At 40.7% G+C, this 17,663-nt stretch overlaps 1 protein-coding gene and 1 pseudogene across 1 annotated transcript; both read left to right on the forward strand.

The window, feature by feature from the left end:
* Positions 1-9,977: 9,977 nt before the first annotated feature.
* On the forward strand, positions 9,978-11,015 carry LOC116124372. Its single transcript, XM_031410093.1, has 2 exons — positions 9,978-10,362; positions 10,603-11,015. Exons 1-2 carry the CDS (start codon positions 10,206-10,208, stop codon positions 10,893-10,895), a joined length of 450 nt encoding a protein of 149 aa, XP_031265953.1. The 5' UTR covers positions 9,978-10,205; the 3' UTR covers positions 10,896-11,015.
* A 2,592-nt stretch (positions 11,016-13,607) lies between these two features.
* On the forward strand, positions 13,608-16,521 carry LOC116124506 (annotated as a pseudogene).
* Positions 16,522-17,663: the final 1,142 nt, after the last annotated feature.

The following is a 17,663-nucleotide window of genomic DNA, read 5'->3' on the forward strand; positions in this document are numbered from 1 at the left end:
TTCGCTCTTAATTGAGTCGATTTTTGTGAATAGTGGTTGGTTAGTCTTAGGTTGTATTGAAATGTTGAGTTTTTGCCTTGGATTTAGTCAAAGTTAGAAGGCTTTTGATGTTACAGGGCTCGCTGGGGCGAAGGATACTCTTCGCCGCGGCGAAGAGGTGTTGAAGCTATGGGGGAAGCTGTTGGACAGTTTCGCCGCGGCGAAGGAAGATTCTTCGCCGCTGCGACGTGCCGGTTGAAAAGTTTATTAATTTTTAGATATTTTTCCCTTGGATACTATTTGACCATTTTACCCCTAATTAGTAGGAAAAGTGGGGAATAAAATGTAAGGAAATTTCATGGAGAATATGTTAGTATGGGGGTGTGTTTGTAAGGAATCAAAGGATATGGATGGAATTTCTAAGAAAGAGCAAGGGTAAAATGGGAAGAATGAGTTGTTAAGAGATATTTAAGGGGGTTTAATCTTTGAGAACTCTTCATTTTCCCATTCCACCGCCTCCTTCATTTTCCAAATTCTCTCAAATTCCTTCAATCTTCCAAGGATTTCCAAGAGCCTTTTTGAGTAACTTTTAGTAGGGTTTTAATCTAAAGCATCCTAAGGTAAGGATTCTTGCTTTAGATGAGAGTTTTATTATGTTTTGATTAGAGTCTCATGTTGTGGTTGTTGGTTAAGTTGTAAAGAAAAGGCAAGCTCCCAAATGAAGGAAGAAGTGTTAAAGAAGCTATTTCCCTATAAGGTAAGTAAATCCACCTAAGTTGAGATTTAAGAACTCTTTTAAGTAGAGTTATATATATATGTGTATTCATTAAATTGTTGAATGAGATTAGTAGTTATGATTTAGTGATACACATAAATTGAGTTATGAGAAGTGTTTTATTTGCTTGATGTTGGGTTGAGTTTGATAGAAGTTGGAGGAAGTTTTGAGCAAGCTTATGGAAGTGTTTTTCTTTTGACAGGAAATTTAGAGTTTATAAGGGAGTTTTCTCCCATTTGGTTGATTAAAGAAAAGAGAAAGGTCAGAGTTAGAGTAGAGTTTTATATGCACATGAGTTGTATGCTGAAATGCTCAAGAGAAGCATAAGTAAGAGTAGAAAGCCTTATTTGTTGCTACATGTCATAGTTGCATTTCATAAATGCATTAATGAGTATGAGTCATTTATGTGCATTAACTATGCTTTATTTATGGACTAGAAAAGAGAGTCGAGAAAGAGTAGAGACTTTTGAGTTTAGACTACTCTAAGAGTAAAGAGAAAGGGAGAATGAGCACTATAGAGTAAAAGCTAGAGTAGTGCTTAATAAGAGAATAGAGTAGGTTGTGCAATGGGGAACCTGTGTGTACAGGTAGAGTATTCCCGCATGTACGCCGCATAGAGACAGAGTATCAGAGAGAGAAGTGGTGTAGCCCGTAGAGTACATGCGGATGAGGGCTATACCCGAGTTACCCGAGAGATTATATGCACTCACATGGCCAAAGGTTCCGAATCCATGCATAACCAAGTCCGATCGGCTAGAATGAGTAGAAGTCACAGGGAGTGGAAGCGAGTCCCAGCCGTGCCTCCGGTCAGATGGGGCCGTGACTTACTAGAAAGAGAGTTAGTATAAAAGAGTTATGAGAAAGAGAAAATAGATAGTTATGGTAGGGAAAGAATGAGAGAGAGAGTTACGGGGATATTTGAGTAAATGGGTTTACTTACTGAGCATTGTTTTGTGCTCATCCAATGGTTCCCTATGTTTTTGCGGGTTCTAGATGAGGACACAGTCGGATGGACATCGGCACACGAAGAGAAATGGCTACACTGTCCACCCTATTTTGATAGTTTTGCATATGATACAAATCTTGTATATATTTGTATAAAGAATACATGTGTTTAATAAAAGAAAATTTTGGGCCCAACTTTTTATATTATTTTTACATGTACTTTTACTATGCATGTTTTCATGAGAATGGAGTCGTTACAACATGAGTACTTCCTGATTGCTTACATTTACTGGAACAAGTGTGATAACATAACACATTCACAAGAACAAGATTACGTGCAAAGATTGTTACAAGCGCACAAAATGACACTTTGCAAGGAAATTATTTACACAAATCGCAAGTTAATTTACAAGGAAAACTGAGTTTGGAATTACTGATAGTATGGTCGAAGGTGCTCAGCATTCCAAGCTCGGGGTACTCTAGGACCGTTCAGCCTTTTGAGATGATAAGTCCCCGGTCTTATCACTTTGTCAATGCGGTATGGACCTTCCTAGTTTGGTCCTAACACTCCTGCACTTGGTTCCCTGGTACCAAGAAGAACTTCCTTTAACACAAGGTCGTTGACCTGGAAGTCTCTTCACCTGACCTTTGAATCAAAAAACCTCTCCGCGCGTTGCTGATAGGCTGCTATCCTTAGCGAAGCCTTGCTACAATGTTCTTCAACAAGGTCTAGGCTTGCTCTCATAAGTGTTTCGTTGTCGGCCTCATTGTACAAGTCCCTCCGAAGTGAACCAGTTACCACCTCTACAGGGATCATCGCTTCGCATCCATATGCTAGCGAAAAAGCTGTTTCTGAGGTGGACGTTCTTGGAGTAGTTCTGTACTCCCATAGGACTTCGGGGAGGTCGTCAGCCCAATTCCCTTTGGCTGTGCCAAGTTTGGCCTTTAGAGTATGCTTGATGGTTTTGTTGATAGCTTCAACTTGGCCATTTGCTTGTGGCCTTGCGACTAAGGCAAATTATTTTATGGATGTCCAACTCGTCGTAAAACTGTTTGAATTCCTCGCTGTCGAACTGTTTCCCATTATCCCGAGATTAGGGTATGAGGAATTCCGTAGCAACACACAATATTCTTGAAAACGAAGTCTTTGAGCTTTCTGGTCGTGATCGCGGCTAGCGGTTCGGCTCCATTTAGTGAAGTAATCTATCGTGACCACGGCATATTTGACTCCCCCTTTACTGACTAGCATGAGACCGATGAGATCGATTCCCCACACGGAAAAAGGCCAGGGGCTAGTCATGGTTATCAGTTTGTGGGAGGGAGCTCGTGGTATATTCGCAAACGTTGGCATTTATCACACCTTTTGACAAAGTTGTAGGCGTCATCTTGGATTCGGGACCAATAGTACCCTTGACAAACAACCTTGTTTGCAAGAGATCGCGCGACGGTGTGATTACCGCAGATCCCTTCATGTATCACCCTCATGATGTAATCCGCTTCTTCGCTGGTTACACATCAGAGGAGAGGGGCACTCAACCCTCGTCTGTACAACTGGTCTCTGATGAGGGTGTAGCGAGTAGATCTTGTTCGCAGAACCCTTGCCTCAACCTTATCGTCAGGCAAGATCCCATCCTTGAGATCCCGAGTAATGGGGGTCATCCATGAGTCTGAACTCGTTACATTCACGGCATGTTCGATTGGGCTGATACTGGGGATTTCGATGAATTGAACATGAATGTTCTACGGTGCATCCGAGTCTAATGATGAGGCTATCCTTGCCAAGGCGTCCGCCACATAATTGTTTTCTCTAAGGATCTGAGTGATCGTGAAGTGCTTGAACGGCTCGAGTGCAACCTTAGCTTTCTTCAGATAATTGATCATGTTATCCTCCTTGGCTTGATACTCTCCCAAAATCTGGTTAACAACCAGCATGGAGTCACTGTGGACGTTGATCGCGGTTGTGCCCATCTCCCTGGCCAACCTGAGTCCAGCGAGCAAAGCTTCATACTCAGCCTCATTGTTAGTTGCTTTGAAACCGAACAAGAGAATGCCATGAATGCGGGCCCCTTCGGGACTCAACAAGAGAAGGCCCGCCTCGGCCCTCTTTCTGTTCGATGATCCATCGACGTAAAGGGTCCAAGTCAAGAGATTTTGAACAGTTTCCTGGATGACTTCGTTGGGCTGTTCTGACTCGTTTGCTGGATGATGCGACAACTCTGATATGAAGTTGGCAACAGTCTGCCCTTTAATAGTTGCTCTTGGTTTGTAATGGAGATCGAACTGGCTGAGTTCCATGACCCATTTGAGCAATTTACCCGACGCCTCTAGTTTTTGGAGGACCTGCCTGAGCGGGTAATTAGTCAATATGTGAACTATATTTGCATGGAAGTAAGGTCGCAGCTTTTAGGAAGCGATCAGCAGGGCATAGGCTAATCGCTCCATTTCTGGATACCGTATCTCGGCATCCAACAGACGCTTGCTTGTGTAATATACTGGCCATTGTGCTCTGTTCTTTTCCTAAACTAGAACAGCACTAACCGCGAACTGCGAGACGGATAGGTACAAAAGGAGGATCTCTTGTGGGAGAGGTTTGGACAGAAGTGGTGGCTTCCCGAGGTGTTCCTTTATTCTCTAAAAGGCCTGTTCGCACTTGGGAGTCCATTTTAACTTCTTATTGGCCCTGAGTACATTGAAGAATGGCAAGTAGTGATCTGTTAGCCTCGATATGAAACGACTTAACGCCGCTATACGCCCATTCAGGCTCATAACCTGTTTTTTGTTGGTCGAGCTCTTCATATCGAGGAGAGCTTGGATTTTTTCGGGGTTGATCTCAATTCCCTGCTGGTTAACCATGTACCCTAGGAATTTTCCCAAGGATACTCCGAATGAACATTTGAGGGGGTTCAACTTCATTCGGTACTGTCGGAGGATGCCGAACATCTCAGCGAGATGTGCTACATGATCTGAAGTGGCATGCGACTTCACCTGCATGTCATCTACGTAGACCTCCATCGATCTGCCTATCTGTTCGGAGAACATCCGGTTAACCAGTCACTGGTAAGTTGCACTAGCGTTCTTAAGGCCGAAGGGCATAACTTTGTAGTAATACAGTCCCCGGTCTGTAATAAAAGATGTATGCTCTTCGTCTGGCCCGTACATTGGAATTTGATTATATCCCAAGTACGCATCCATAAAACTTAACAGCTCGTGCCCTGAGGTGGCATCCACGAGCTGGTCAATTCTTGGCAGGGGAAAACTATCTTTCGGACATGCCTTGTTAAGGTCGGTGAAGTCGATGCAGGTCTGCCATTTGTCATTAGGCTTTTTTACTAGAACTAGGTTGACAACCTAGGTCGGATAGAGTGTTTCTCGGATGGATCCATTTTGGAAGAGGTTATCCACCTCAAGCTTCAAGGCAGCATATCGCTCCGGGTCCATCGCTCTCCTCTTTTAGTGAACTGGCTTGGCTTCACTGTCGATGTTTAATGCATGGCAAATAATATTCGGGCTGATCCCGACCATATCTACTTGCAACCATGCGAACACATCGATGTTTTCCCTAAGGAAGCTGGTCAGTTCGATAGCGAGCTAGGGATTGAGATTTTTACCGATCCTTAGCACCCTGCTTGGTTCGGTATGGTCGACCAGTACTTCAGTCAGGTCCTTAACTGGCCCACTGGAAGGGCAGTCCTGAATGCGAGGATCTATATTATCGTTGACTGGGCCAGGCTGTGGCTCGATCCGACTAATCGCCATTGTCTAGTTGTGATCACCGCGTGAGGTGCCTTTGCCTTTGCACGCCATCTGTACTGCTTTCACATAGCAGTCCCGAGCTACGCGCTGAGACCCGCTAGCTTCCCCAATCCCCGTCGGGGTGGGAAACTTCATCTTCAAATGGTATATTGAAGTGACCGCCTTGAAGTGTCTCAGCAGAGGTCGCCTCAAGATTCCATTAAAGGCGGATGGGCAATCCACTACCAAAAACTCAATTACTCTGGTCACCTCGTCGAAGTCACCCAACGTGACTGGGAGTGAGATCGTGCCCTTGGGGAGCAGGTGGTCCCCTATGAAGCCATATAGAGGGAACGAGGCAGGCTTCAGGTCTGCCTCGTCCAAATTCATTCTTTTGAAAGTTGAAGCGAACAGGATGTTCACAGCACTTCCGTTATCCACTAACATTCTCTGGATATTATGGCGCCTTATGAGGGGCGTGATCACAAGGGCATCATCGTGAGGATGATGCAGTCGAGCCGCATCTTTTTCAGAGAAGGAAATTTCCTCCTCCCAGCGAACCTTTTGTGGTCACTCTGCCACGCTCATCGCTCTGATGTGCTCGTGATGTGCCTCGCAAGCATACCTTTCTTGGGCACCTCGCAAGGTTTTCCGCAAAGTGCGGTCCCCCAAAAATTAAATTGAGGGTGCACACTCCTTTCTGATCGCGGCGCTTCTTACTTGGCTCCTCCTGATTTTTCTCTTGTGAGGGAGCAGAGTCATCAATATACTCCTTGAAATGTCCCTGCTTGATAAGGTTTTCGATCGCCTACTTGAGAGCTCGACATTCATCGATATGGTGCCCATTGTCCCGATGATAGCAACAATATTTTTTATTATTTCTAGCTGTCGCGGGAGTTTTCATGGGCTCGGACTCTCCGAGCAGGCTAGCCTCCTCAGATTTATCGAGAATAGCCGATACAGATGCGTTCAGTGGAGTATATTGGTTTCTGTCACGATCGCGATGAGGGACGGGAGCATAGGACTTTTTGGGCTAATAACGAGGTTTCTTCCCTCTTCGCTGATCGTCTGCGTCCCCCCTATGATCAATTCTTCTACTATCCCACTGACCAGGTGTACTGCCCGAAGCGCTATGGTCGTGACGACGGAGTGCCGCTAATGAATTTTCTATCCGAAGGTACTTCTCTGCAAGATTATAGAATCCAGTGAGGGAAAGATCGTCCTCAGCCTATAATTCTTTCCACATGTCAGTCTGTGGACGGACTCCGGCTATGATGAGAGTCCGAACAGATTCTTCGAGACTATGAGCCACCTTGTTGAGTTCTCTGTGGAAACGGTCAATGCAGGACTGGAGGGATTCATCCCTTTCTTGCCTTATATTGTTGAGGTAGCTCAAAGGCATCGAGAACTTCCGATTTGCTTGAAAATGCCTTAGGAACGTCACGCTCATCTGAGGCCACCAACTGATCGATCCCACTAGGAGTGACCTAAAGCACTGTTTGGCATGAGAGGTCAAAGTCAGTGCCAAACAACGACATTTTGCTAGACCTGAGACCTGGTGAAGCTCCATCAGGTCGTTAAATTCATACAAATGAACCTGCGGATCAGAGTTCCCATCAAACGCCTGCATGTCGGGCATCCTGAATCCTGGTGGGAGTGGAGTGGCTAACACTTCGGTAGAGAAGGGGGACGCAGATGTGACCTACCCCTGCTCGTTTTGTTGAGCTCGTAGGCTGTCTAGAGCTCACTGCAGCTCCTCAATTTGCGGCAATGGAGCCGCTTGGGGATTGCTTTCACCCGTGCGAGTTCGACCCTCGCGATTACAGTTGAGGAAAGTCCGGAGGTCGGGCTCCTCTTCGCCTCAGCCGGCAGTTCTGGCCACTCTCGACACACGTTGGCTAGAAGCGTATGATGGCGATGAAAGGTGCGGGGTATTTTCAAGACCTTCGTAGTGGTAAGAACCGCCCTGTGAAGTGTGGGACCCTCTCGCACGATGACAGTCAGGATCGTTTTGCTGGCGGTGATAGGAATCGCCCCTTCCAGCACTTTTATGGGTGTGCACTTGCGACGTGGCATGGGACAGCTCGGGCTACATCCTTTCACCGAGTCTCAACTAGACTGGTATTTTGCTTGGGACGCGGTCGGAGTTTGCTGGCCCTTTGGAGCCCGTGGGCTTGTTTTTTGCCACTTGCTTACCCTTTCTTCTACGCGCTGCAATGCTCGTGGCACGGGCTATTTCCCTTTGCCATGCTTTCATGTGACCTGCAGGCATTTTTGGCGGTTACACCACCGTAGCTGACTTGGATGGCACGCCTTGGTCCAAACGGTCCAGCCTTCGATTGACCGTCTGGAGAGTATTGTCAAACCTCTCCAGGTAGCTTCTAATAACGGGGTCAAGCTGTGAACTTGACGGGAGATCTCCTGCAACATTTTGCGGGGCTGAAGGTTTTTTGGAAGAAGTGTCCCCCTGAACTTGGGGGAACCCCTCAACGCCCTGGTTGGTTTACTCAGGTTCTGGTTGGTGGGTCATTTGTTGCTGTAGGACCGATAGGTTGGAGATTCTCCTGATGAAGGATGAACACTAAATCATCCCTCCTTCTAGTGCCAAACTGTTGATGCGTGATTTTGACACCAACGAAACGCACGTGTGAAATGTTAAGTTGGCCCAAAAGACAAACGTGAATGGAAAGGAAAATGACAGTAAATGTAGTGAGAAAGGAGTTTTAAAGTGGTTCGGATGCTATGGAAGCAAATCCTACATCCACTGATGGTTTTATTAATGATAAGGGTCAAGTCGTTTTAGACGACTGGCTTTACACTGATGATACAAGGTATCAAAGGCTGCCTATTCTAGAGAGAGAGAGAGATTGGTCAAGAGTAAATGTGTGAATCCCCTTAATGAGAGAGGAGCTCTCAACTTATAGTGGGATGCCTTGAGGTAATGATCACTGAATCCGTAAGTTGGTGGGATGATCCGTGCAAATCCTTCTTTATGTCACATTATCCATCTTCTAGAGTAATTCATGTGATTTACAGGGATTGGACACGCGGGATCATCACAACTCCTAGCTGGGATGACGTGCACCCACTATTCTGGCGGAAGCAGGTTGTGGGTGCAACCATGATCACACGACGCGGCTATGCCAGAATGTCAGTAAACTCTTCCCGAGGTCTGACCTTTCGCACTTAACTGGGTGCCACGTCAACCCTATTTTCCCAAGCATAACACGTTTTCAAATTGAAATCCACACTAATCACTATTAATGCTACTCCTCATTAAGGGTGAGATGTAAACAAAAGTATATTAATTTGATTACATTTTCTATTTGGGAGAGTGAATAGTTGTTATTGACACTAATTTCATGTATTACTGAAACATCTATAAAGAACTTTAGATGAAATCATGCGCGTAGCAGAACTTTTATTTTAATATGGGCTGAATAAATTTCTAAACAAAACATTTACTTATAAACGCTATTCTATGATTGAAATTGAATGAAAAAAAAATTAAATATAATTTGTATCAAATTTAGTTAAGAGAAATGTCAATCAACATATATATCTATAAATATATAATCTTAATAGACAATTTTATTTAACATTGAAAGAATTAGAAATATAATAAATATAATCATGAAGTGAATGAAAGTTAATTTGATTGTTTGTAAAAAAAAAATAATAATAATAATGAAATAGTTACAAACAATTTTTTTTTTAAGAGCTATATATATTATCAATTTATAAAATGTTGTCAACTGAATGAGCCATCATGCTATTATTTTGATGATAACAAACTAATATGCCCCTAAGCATGTTTGCTAATGACTATTGCTTAAGTGTGCACTTAGATAGGAAGGAAGTTTCTCAAGACATTGAAAATTTTTATCAATAATGGAAAAGACAAGCTTGGATGAAGAATCCTCAAGATTTAAAAAAGCTTAGGTCATGTTTGTTTTTTATCTGAAAGTTGAACGCATCTTTTAGCTGAATATGTATGAATATACAAGTTTAATCGATATATTTCTTTTTATTTTTTAATGTATAATTATAAGTATTGAATTGTTTGTATTTATATATGTAAACATCATAAAGTTGATATTTTAACACATTTGTGCATACTAAATGTAAGTATTTTTGTCCATTTATGAATTATGCGTGACTACATTAAGTTCTGATGTTGGGACATCATATTGTTTATGCACAATCATTTTTGTAGCCTTCTATTATCATGACACTCAATGTTAGTGTCGAGACATTCATCCAATCAAATTTCTTTTGTACATGTGGCGTTTTTAACTTGCTTGTCAAGTTAATTTTCTTTCATGATTTTTGTGTGAGAGCTAACTTTACAAGTGTCATACTATCCCAATGTGGTCCTGCAAGGTTGGTAAGGTTTTGTCCGTGGTTCCAATAAAAGTTGGAAGCTTTTATCTCTGGCCCAACAAAAGTTGGAAGGTTTTGTCTACCACATGTCTTAAAGAGATCAGTTGAGCAAGGATTATATATTATCATCTTCTTCCTTGCATTTTCTGTTGAACCCAGTGCGTCCATTGTTGTGCTCTTTGAAATTTTTTCTAGAGCTTATTCATTTACTCAAGTTCCCTTTCTTTGTTACGCATTTCTTTGAGTTTTGTTAAGCAAGGATTGTTTGTTTCCATCTTCTTCTTCCTTGTGTGTTTGAGCCTGAATATACTTCTAATAGCTCTCTGAATATCCTTTGAGGTTTTCTTTGTTTTTAATCAGGTTCCATACGCTTTGGTAAGTTTATAAATACATGACACCTCAACAAAATGGTTTATTGGAGAGAAAGAATCGGGTCCTTCAGGAGATGGCAAGAGTGATGTTAAATGCAAAGAAATTGCCAAAGAGATTAAGGGCCGAGGCTATCAACACTGCATGCCACATCTCAAATACGGTGTTCTTAAGAAAAGGTACAACACAAAATCCTTATGAGCTGTGGAAGTGTAAGAAACCAAATCTCTCATACTTTCATGTTTTTGGTTGCAAGTGTTATGTCTTGAATGATAGAGAAAATCTAGGAAAATTTGACTCTAAGAGTGATAAAAGTGTTTTTCTTGGATATTCCTCTAACAGTAGAGCTTATAGGATTTTTAACATGAGAACTGAACATATTGTTGAATCATTTAATGTTGTGTTCTTTGATTTTGAAGATTACTCAGAGTTTTCTCAGGAAGAAGAAATTATTAACATAACTGTTCCTCACAATGTGACCACCAGTCAAGATGTTGTGACCACATTGAACTCTCCTAAAGCTAAAACGAGTGTGCCGACATCCGTATTTAGTGTGAGCACAGCTAGAGCTCAACAAGGACAAGCATTAGCTTCACGAAGTGATGGACTTTTACTGATTGTTGATTTATCTGATGAGATTACTCAGAGAAAGGCGTCCATAAGGAAAGACCACCCTCATGGATCAAGAAAGCACACCTACCATCCACTGTGATTGGAAAACCCAAAGAGGTAATGGTTACTAAAATAAGAAGGTTAAGTGAAATTAACCACTTAACCATCTGGTTTGGGAGTCATTGACCTAAAGCCCACTACACGTGTTAGAGTATATGCCCTAGAGCCAATCAATTATTGTAGAATTGACTCTTTGTAATAATGTTCATTAATCAATAATAAAAGGCATTTTATTCTATATCGCGTAAATCATTATTATTGCAATATGTATTGATATATGTCCTTAGAATGGTAGAACCATAACGGGAGTATCAAGTGTTTCAAATCTTAATAGTGAGAACCCTATGAGCACATATGGTGGCCATTCTAGAAACGTCCGTAGCCCCAGTATTATTCTGAAGTAAGGGCACAGATAATACGTTAAGGCTATCATAGTGTTGAGCGACCCTGTCGAAAGGCAGTGACTGATCTCACTTGGCAAGGTTGTTTGGTGACAACCTAGTGCAACAGATGGGTGCTTGTTGTAGGTGGATATACCGCAGCAAGTTCACTGGACTGACCCACCAGAGGATTCCATATGGATGGTAACCCCAATGTCTATGGAACAAATCCTCCAACGAATGGTGTTGCATGTGATCCTTAGCCTTGAGATCACTGGAGCGCCTTGTGCACCGATTGGTGTAGTTTGACACTAGTCTAACGCAGTTCTATTCAGAGCTGTCAATACATTGGTGATTGACTGCATCGAGGAGTGTATCAAGACTATGGTGGATTGACAGAGGATTCATCACTCCCAGGTATGGGAGAAGTTATCTCACGGCGCAATTCAGTAAATGGCAATGACACTAAAACTGTGGCCACAGTGGGATTGAGTTGTTTAAATCACACTTAATCCATAAACCACAACCTAATATCAACTCATATACTTTCCAAAATCATTTCAAACACGTTAAATTCATAAGAAAAATATTAGGAAGCGATTTTCGTGAATAAATTCATAAATTCTTTAATTGTCTCAATATACTTCAATTTAATCACAAATGGGGTATTTTTATCACCAAAATAGAGTCACTTTCATGACTCTAACAAAATTACTACTAATTGTTGGTGAATCATTTGCTATGATGTAAGCCCCCCACTTATGTAATATTAATCACACAGCAATGTTATTATGACTAAAATAAGGGTTGAAATATGTTGACGTCATCAAGCACCAATTAGAATCTAGGAAAGCATTCCACAATCCAAAACATGACACATCCACAGGTAAAAGGCATATAGCTATCACAGACCCAAACCAACTCAAGAATTTGTGCCTGGGTGAATTTGATTCGAACACTTGTCCAAGTCCCATTTAATTTAAGGATATTTTTTGAGTTCTCAACGAATGGGAAGGCATGAGGGATCTTCACGGCATCAGGCCACTTGCAAAAGTGTAATCATTACCTTGAGCTAAATGGATATAAATAGGCAGCTCTCCCTCATAAAATCAGGATCTGATATTCACATATTTGACAAAGAAAATAACAAAGACACACGACTAGAAAGAGACTGACTTGACATTCTCTAAGAACACTTAGAACACCAAACACTTGTAATCCCAAGTCACAACTCGCGACCTCTTGTAAGCTTGTCTAGCGATCAGAAAGTAATTTATATTAAACAATGATAGAATTTGAGGTAACCCTGACTCCTCACCCAATAAGGTCTTATTGGGTGAGGAGTCAGACTCACCTCAAATACTATCATCTTATTGGGTGAGGAGTCAGACTCACCTCAAATACTATCATGGTATCAGAGCCCATGTTCAGTTGAGCTGAGTGCTTGACCAGTTGGTGAGGAATTAGAGCCGACAACTATCTCCAATAACAGACATGACCCAACATATGTGCTTGACCGTGAGGGGGAGTGTTGGAGTCTCATACTAACTAGGCACGCTCAAGCATACTGATTTATAAGAGAGTGTAATCCTCTCATTCAACAAGACCTTATTGGGTGAGGAGTTAGACCCACCTCAAATTCTATTTCATAGTGGAGGTAGGATTCTCTTTAAGCATCCGAACCACTATCAAAATCATCTTATCAACTTTATATTTACGTCTTTGCATGCTACTGTGCTCATAGTACCTTACCTATTCACTATAATCAACTTACATGTAACTTGTTAGCACTTTACACGTGCGAAGTCGTTGGTGTCAAAATTAAATATGTATATAAGATCGAATACTTGTTACTTACAAATTACAATTATTTAAATCAATTTATGCATAAAACTAATCCACTCCATTGTACCCTCCGGACTTTCAAGTTTAAACTCAATTGAACTTGAACTCAATCTATATATCTTATCCAATATGATCCAATTAACTTCAACCCTAATCAAGTTAATTCAAATGTGGACTTTAAAGTTTAAACTCAATTAAGTTGAACTTATGTTTCAGTGCTAGTCTAATTATAATACTCTCCAGCTGAATCTGTTTTATTTCTGCATGATGCTCTAAAGAGAAGTAGGGAAGCCTATAAATAATGGGAAGTCAAATAACTCTTTCATGGGTTGTCCTGCTTAATCTCACTTTGCTCATCAGCTGCACAAATGGCTCATCATCAGATGATCGAAAGGTTTGTTTTATATAATATTATTAGCCTACTGAGTTCATGTTCTTCAAAGTATTTTAATACTATCAAAATCTTTTAGATAATAATCTGATATGTTATTGTGTACATTGATGTTATATTTTGCTGACTTTTTTGGATGCAGGAGTATATTGTATATATGGGCGATCGTCCAGACGGTGAATTCTCAGCATCTTTATTCCACGCCAGCGTGCTACAAGAATTTCTTGGAAGGTAATAACATACAAGAACATAAATGTCAAAATGTTTTATCTGTATTGTTTTAACATGTGTGATGTGTATTCATGCCATTAACTCTGAATAACTCATCAATAGTTAACTTATTATTTGCATTAAACAGTGGCGCCGAAGAACATTTACTCCACAGCTACCATAGGAGCTTCAATGGGTTTCTTGCTAGGTTGACCCAAGATGAAGCCCAGAGATTGAAAGGTTGTTATATTATTATTTTAAGAGGTGCTTTATTAATAGAGTTCAGAAATTTATTTATTTGTTTTTTCATTATTTTGATGTTACATTTTGATTTTCAGCCATGGAAGGTGTAGTATCAGTCTTCCCTAATGGAAAGAAACAACTACACACAAGAAGATCATGGGACTTCATGGGATTTTCTCAAAATGTCACAAGAGCAACAACTACTGAAAGCGATATCATTATAGGAATGCTCGACTCAGGAATTTGGCCAGAGTCTGAAAGTTTTAATGATACAAATTTTGGTCCACCACCCAAAAAATGGAAGGGAACTTGTCAAACATCGTCCAATTTCACTTGTAACAAGTAAATCTCATTACATAGTTATTTGCATATAGGAACATGAGAAAAAATCAGACTTGAAATGATTCTAAAAAAAATGCTGCAATTTTCAGCCAAATTATTGGAGCTAAATACTACAGAGCGAATGGAACATTTGTGGCAGAAGATTTTAAGTCACCGAGAGATTCGGAAGGACATGGAACTCATACTTCATCAACAGCCGCAGGTGGCGTAGTTAGCAAGGCAAGTCAGTTTGGCCTTGGCCTTGGAACAGCACGCGGAGGGGTTCCCTCTGCACGCATTGCAATGTACAAGATTTGTTGGTCTAATGGATGCGAATGCGATGATGCCGATATTCTCGCGGCATTTGATGATGCCATTGCTGATGGTGTTGACATAATCTCTGTTTCAGTAGGGGGTGAATTTGCTTCGGATTATTTTGAAGATTCTATTTCTATTGGATCTTTCCATGCAATGAAGAATGGTATTCTAACATCCACTTCTGCTGGTAATACTGGTCCTCGTCCTGCTACAGCTGTTAACGTTTCGCCTTGGTCACTCTCTGTAGCTGGTAGCACCATTGACAGAAAGTTTGTGGCTAAAGTGACGTTGGGAAATGGTCACGTTTATGAGGTGAGAGCAATTGCTCATTTGCTTATTTTCCAGGTAAACATGTTCAATTATTTTATGACTTACCATTGCGTACGTTTAATATTTGTAGGGAATCTCTATAAATACTCTAGACCTTAAGGGAAAGATGTTCCCTCTCATCTATGGAGGAGATGCCCCTGACAGAGAAACAATAGTTTCCGAAATATCATATGCCAAGTAATATGAATATGTTGAATGCGAATGTTTTGTTATGTTTTTCTTCACTATGTTCTAGTGTACATGATATTAAGCTCCAAACATTATAAATGCATAAAATTTATCATGAAATTCAGGATCTGCTTAGAGGACTCCTTGAACGAAACCTTGGTACGAGGAAAAATGGTTCTTTGTGATGAGTTGGGAACTGGGAACGGACCAGCAAAGGCCGGAGCAGCTGGTTGTATAATGCAAGGCACAGTTTCACAAGATGTGGCCTTTTCTTATCCTTTACCTGCTTCTTACTTGAACTTGAATTATGGAAGTGAGGTTGAAAAATACTTGAACTCAACTAGGTACTTCCCTGAATTTCTCTGTTTCTATCTACTGGTGAAAGTAAAATGGTTAAATTAATAGTTTTAACTGAGTTGCATTCTTGTGAAATATCAACAGAAAGCCAACAGCTACAATTTTCAAGAGTATTATGGTGAAGGATGAATTGGCCCCTTCAATAGCTACGTTTTCTGGAAGGGGGCCTAACCCTATCACATTAGATATTCTCAAGGTATGAATTGAATAACTTTCTCCATTTTGTTTCATGCTTCTGTTAGTTCTATTAATTTGATTTGATTTCTTGGTTTCTGCAGCCTGACCTAACTGCTCCTGGAGTGGACATTTTAGCTGCATGGACACAAGCTTCAACTACGTCAGAATATAATAGAGGATCCCCTTACAATATAATTTCAGGTACATCCATGGCTTGCCCACACGTGACCACCGTAGCAGCCTACATCAAGTCTTTCCACCCAACATGGTCCCCTGCTGCTATTAAGTCTGCTCTAATGACAACAGGTAACTCTATAATTTGTTACTTATGTGTACTCGAAGTAAAATTGTTAATAGAATCAATCTTTTACTATCAATGATGATTACATTGCAGCTTCTCCCATGAGTGTCGAAGATAATAGGGATGCAGAGTTTGCATACGGATCAGGTCATCTGAATCCATTGAAAGCCACTGAACCTGGTTTGGTATATGATGTTGGGGTGCTTGATTATGTTAAATTCTTGTGCGGACAAGGATACAATGCTGAACATCTAAGGAAGTTGACTACAGACAAGACTAGTTGTTCCAAACAAAACAATGGAACCGTATGGGACTTGAACTATCCTTCCTTCGCTGTATCACCAAATTTAGGCAATCTACTTCTCGCGTCTTCCATAGAACTGTCACGAATGTTGGTTCAGCAAATTCCACTTACAAGGCAACTGTGAAGACTCAGCCTGGACTGAGCGTCCAAGTTCAACCATGTATCCTGCCTTTCAAGTCTCTCGGGGAGAAGAATTTTTTTGTTTTGACAGTTACAGCAACGATGGCGAAATCCGTGGACATGACTTCTGGTCCTTTGGTTTGGGATGATGGGGTGCATCAAGTTAGGAGCCCTGTTGTTGCCTATGTTCTGTCTAACTGATAATTTGTTGTGTTGGTTTGCAATAACTACTAGCAAGTGCACTAGTATCAAGTAATATAGTATAACAAAATACAGGTTATCGTACCCAAGGGATTGCGTAAGCAAGTACTGAAATATAAATTAGTGTTAACTTTATCTAGATAATCAAAACTTGGAATGGTGATCTTTAAAACTGAAAATATTAAAATCTGAAATATTAGAAACAAATTGCAGTAAAACTAAAATTAAGAATTCAATGAGAGAAAACGGCTAAGACTTCAGGCTCATCTATAACTTCTCTGCACCTCTCAATTTACTATGGTCAATGAATTTATTTAATTAATGTGACAACGGGATTTCCTAGGTTAACCAATATTCTTTCTCAAGCAATGTTAATTCTACTTCTATTTCACAACCTAGATATCTGTATATAGATTTAATGAAATAGATGAGCATTAAGCTTTGTGAAATCCTCTAGCTTTCAGCACAAGTTAATCATGCCTATGACTATTGCATGTATCAATTCATATATCTCTATATCCAATTAATCCATGGCCTATATTACTAGAGCACTCATGTGATATCTCCTCTCGGTCTCAATCACACAAAACAATTCTATTAGAAATTGATCAAGTTCCTAATAACATTAAGCACATAATAGCACTCATGTGATATCTCCTCTCGGTCTCAATCACACAAAACAATTCTATCAGAAATTGATCAAGTTCCTAATAGCATTAAGTACATAATATAAACTCATCATTAGAAAAATAATTCACTGACCAAAGAGTAAAAGATTGATCACAAATCCATAGATAGACTAACCCTAGTCTTAGCCTAAGAAAATTAGTTCATAATAAAAGAAACAAGAATAGAATCCAAGAAATAAATCATATTGAAAAAGTAAAAACAACCTCTTTGATGAATTTTGTTCTTGATTCTCCTTTCTCTTTTGTTACACAATAATCTCTCTCCAAGAATGGGTAAAATTCGGCCCCCTAAGGAGTAATCTTAATCATCATTAAATACCCAAAAGAGTCCTAAACGAAAAAGGAAAGAAAAACTAATAAAAACCCTAAAAGTGCCCAACACGGCCCAGGCCGTGTCTAAATGTACGTCACCACAGCCTAGGCCATGCTATTTCCTGTCCTCGTTATTTTATC

Source organism: Pistacia vera, unplaced genomic scaffold (assembly GCF_008641045.1).
Source record: "Pistacia vera cultivar Batoury unplaced genomic scaffold, PisVer_v2 Contig152, whole genome shotgun sequence".
Taxonomy (NCBI): Eukaryota; Viridiplantae; Streptophyta; class Magnoliopsida; order Sapindales; family Anacardiaceae; genus Pistacia; species Pistacia vera.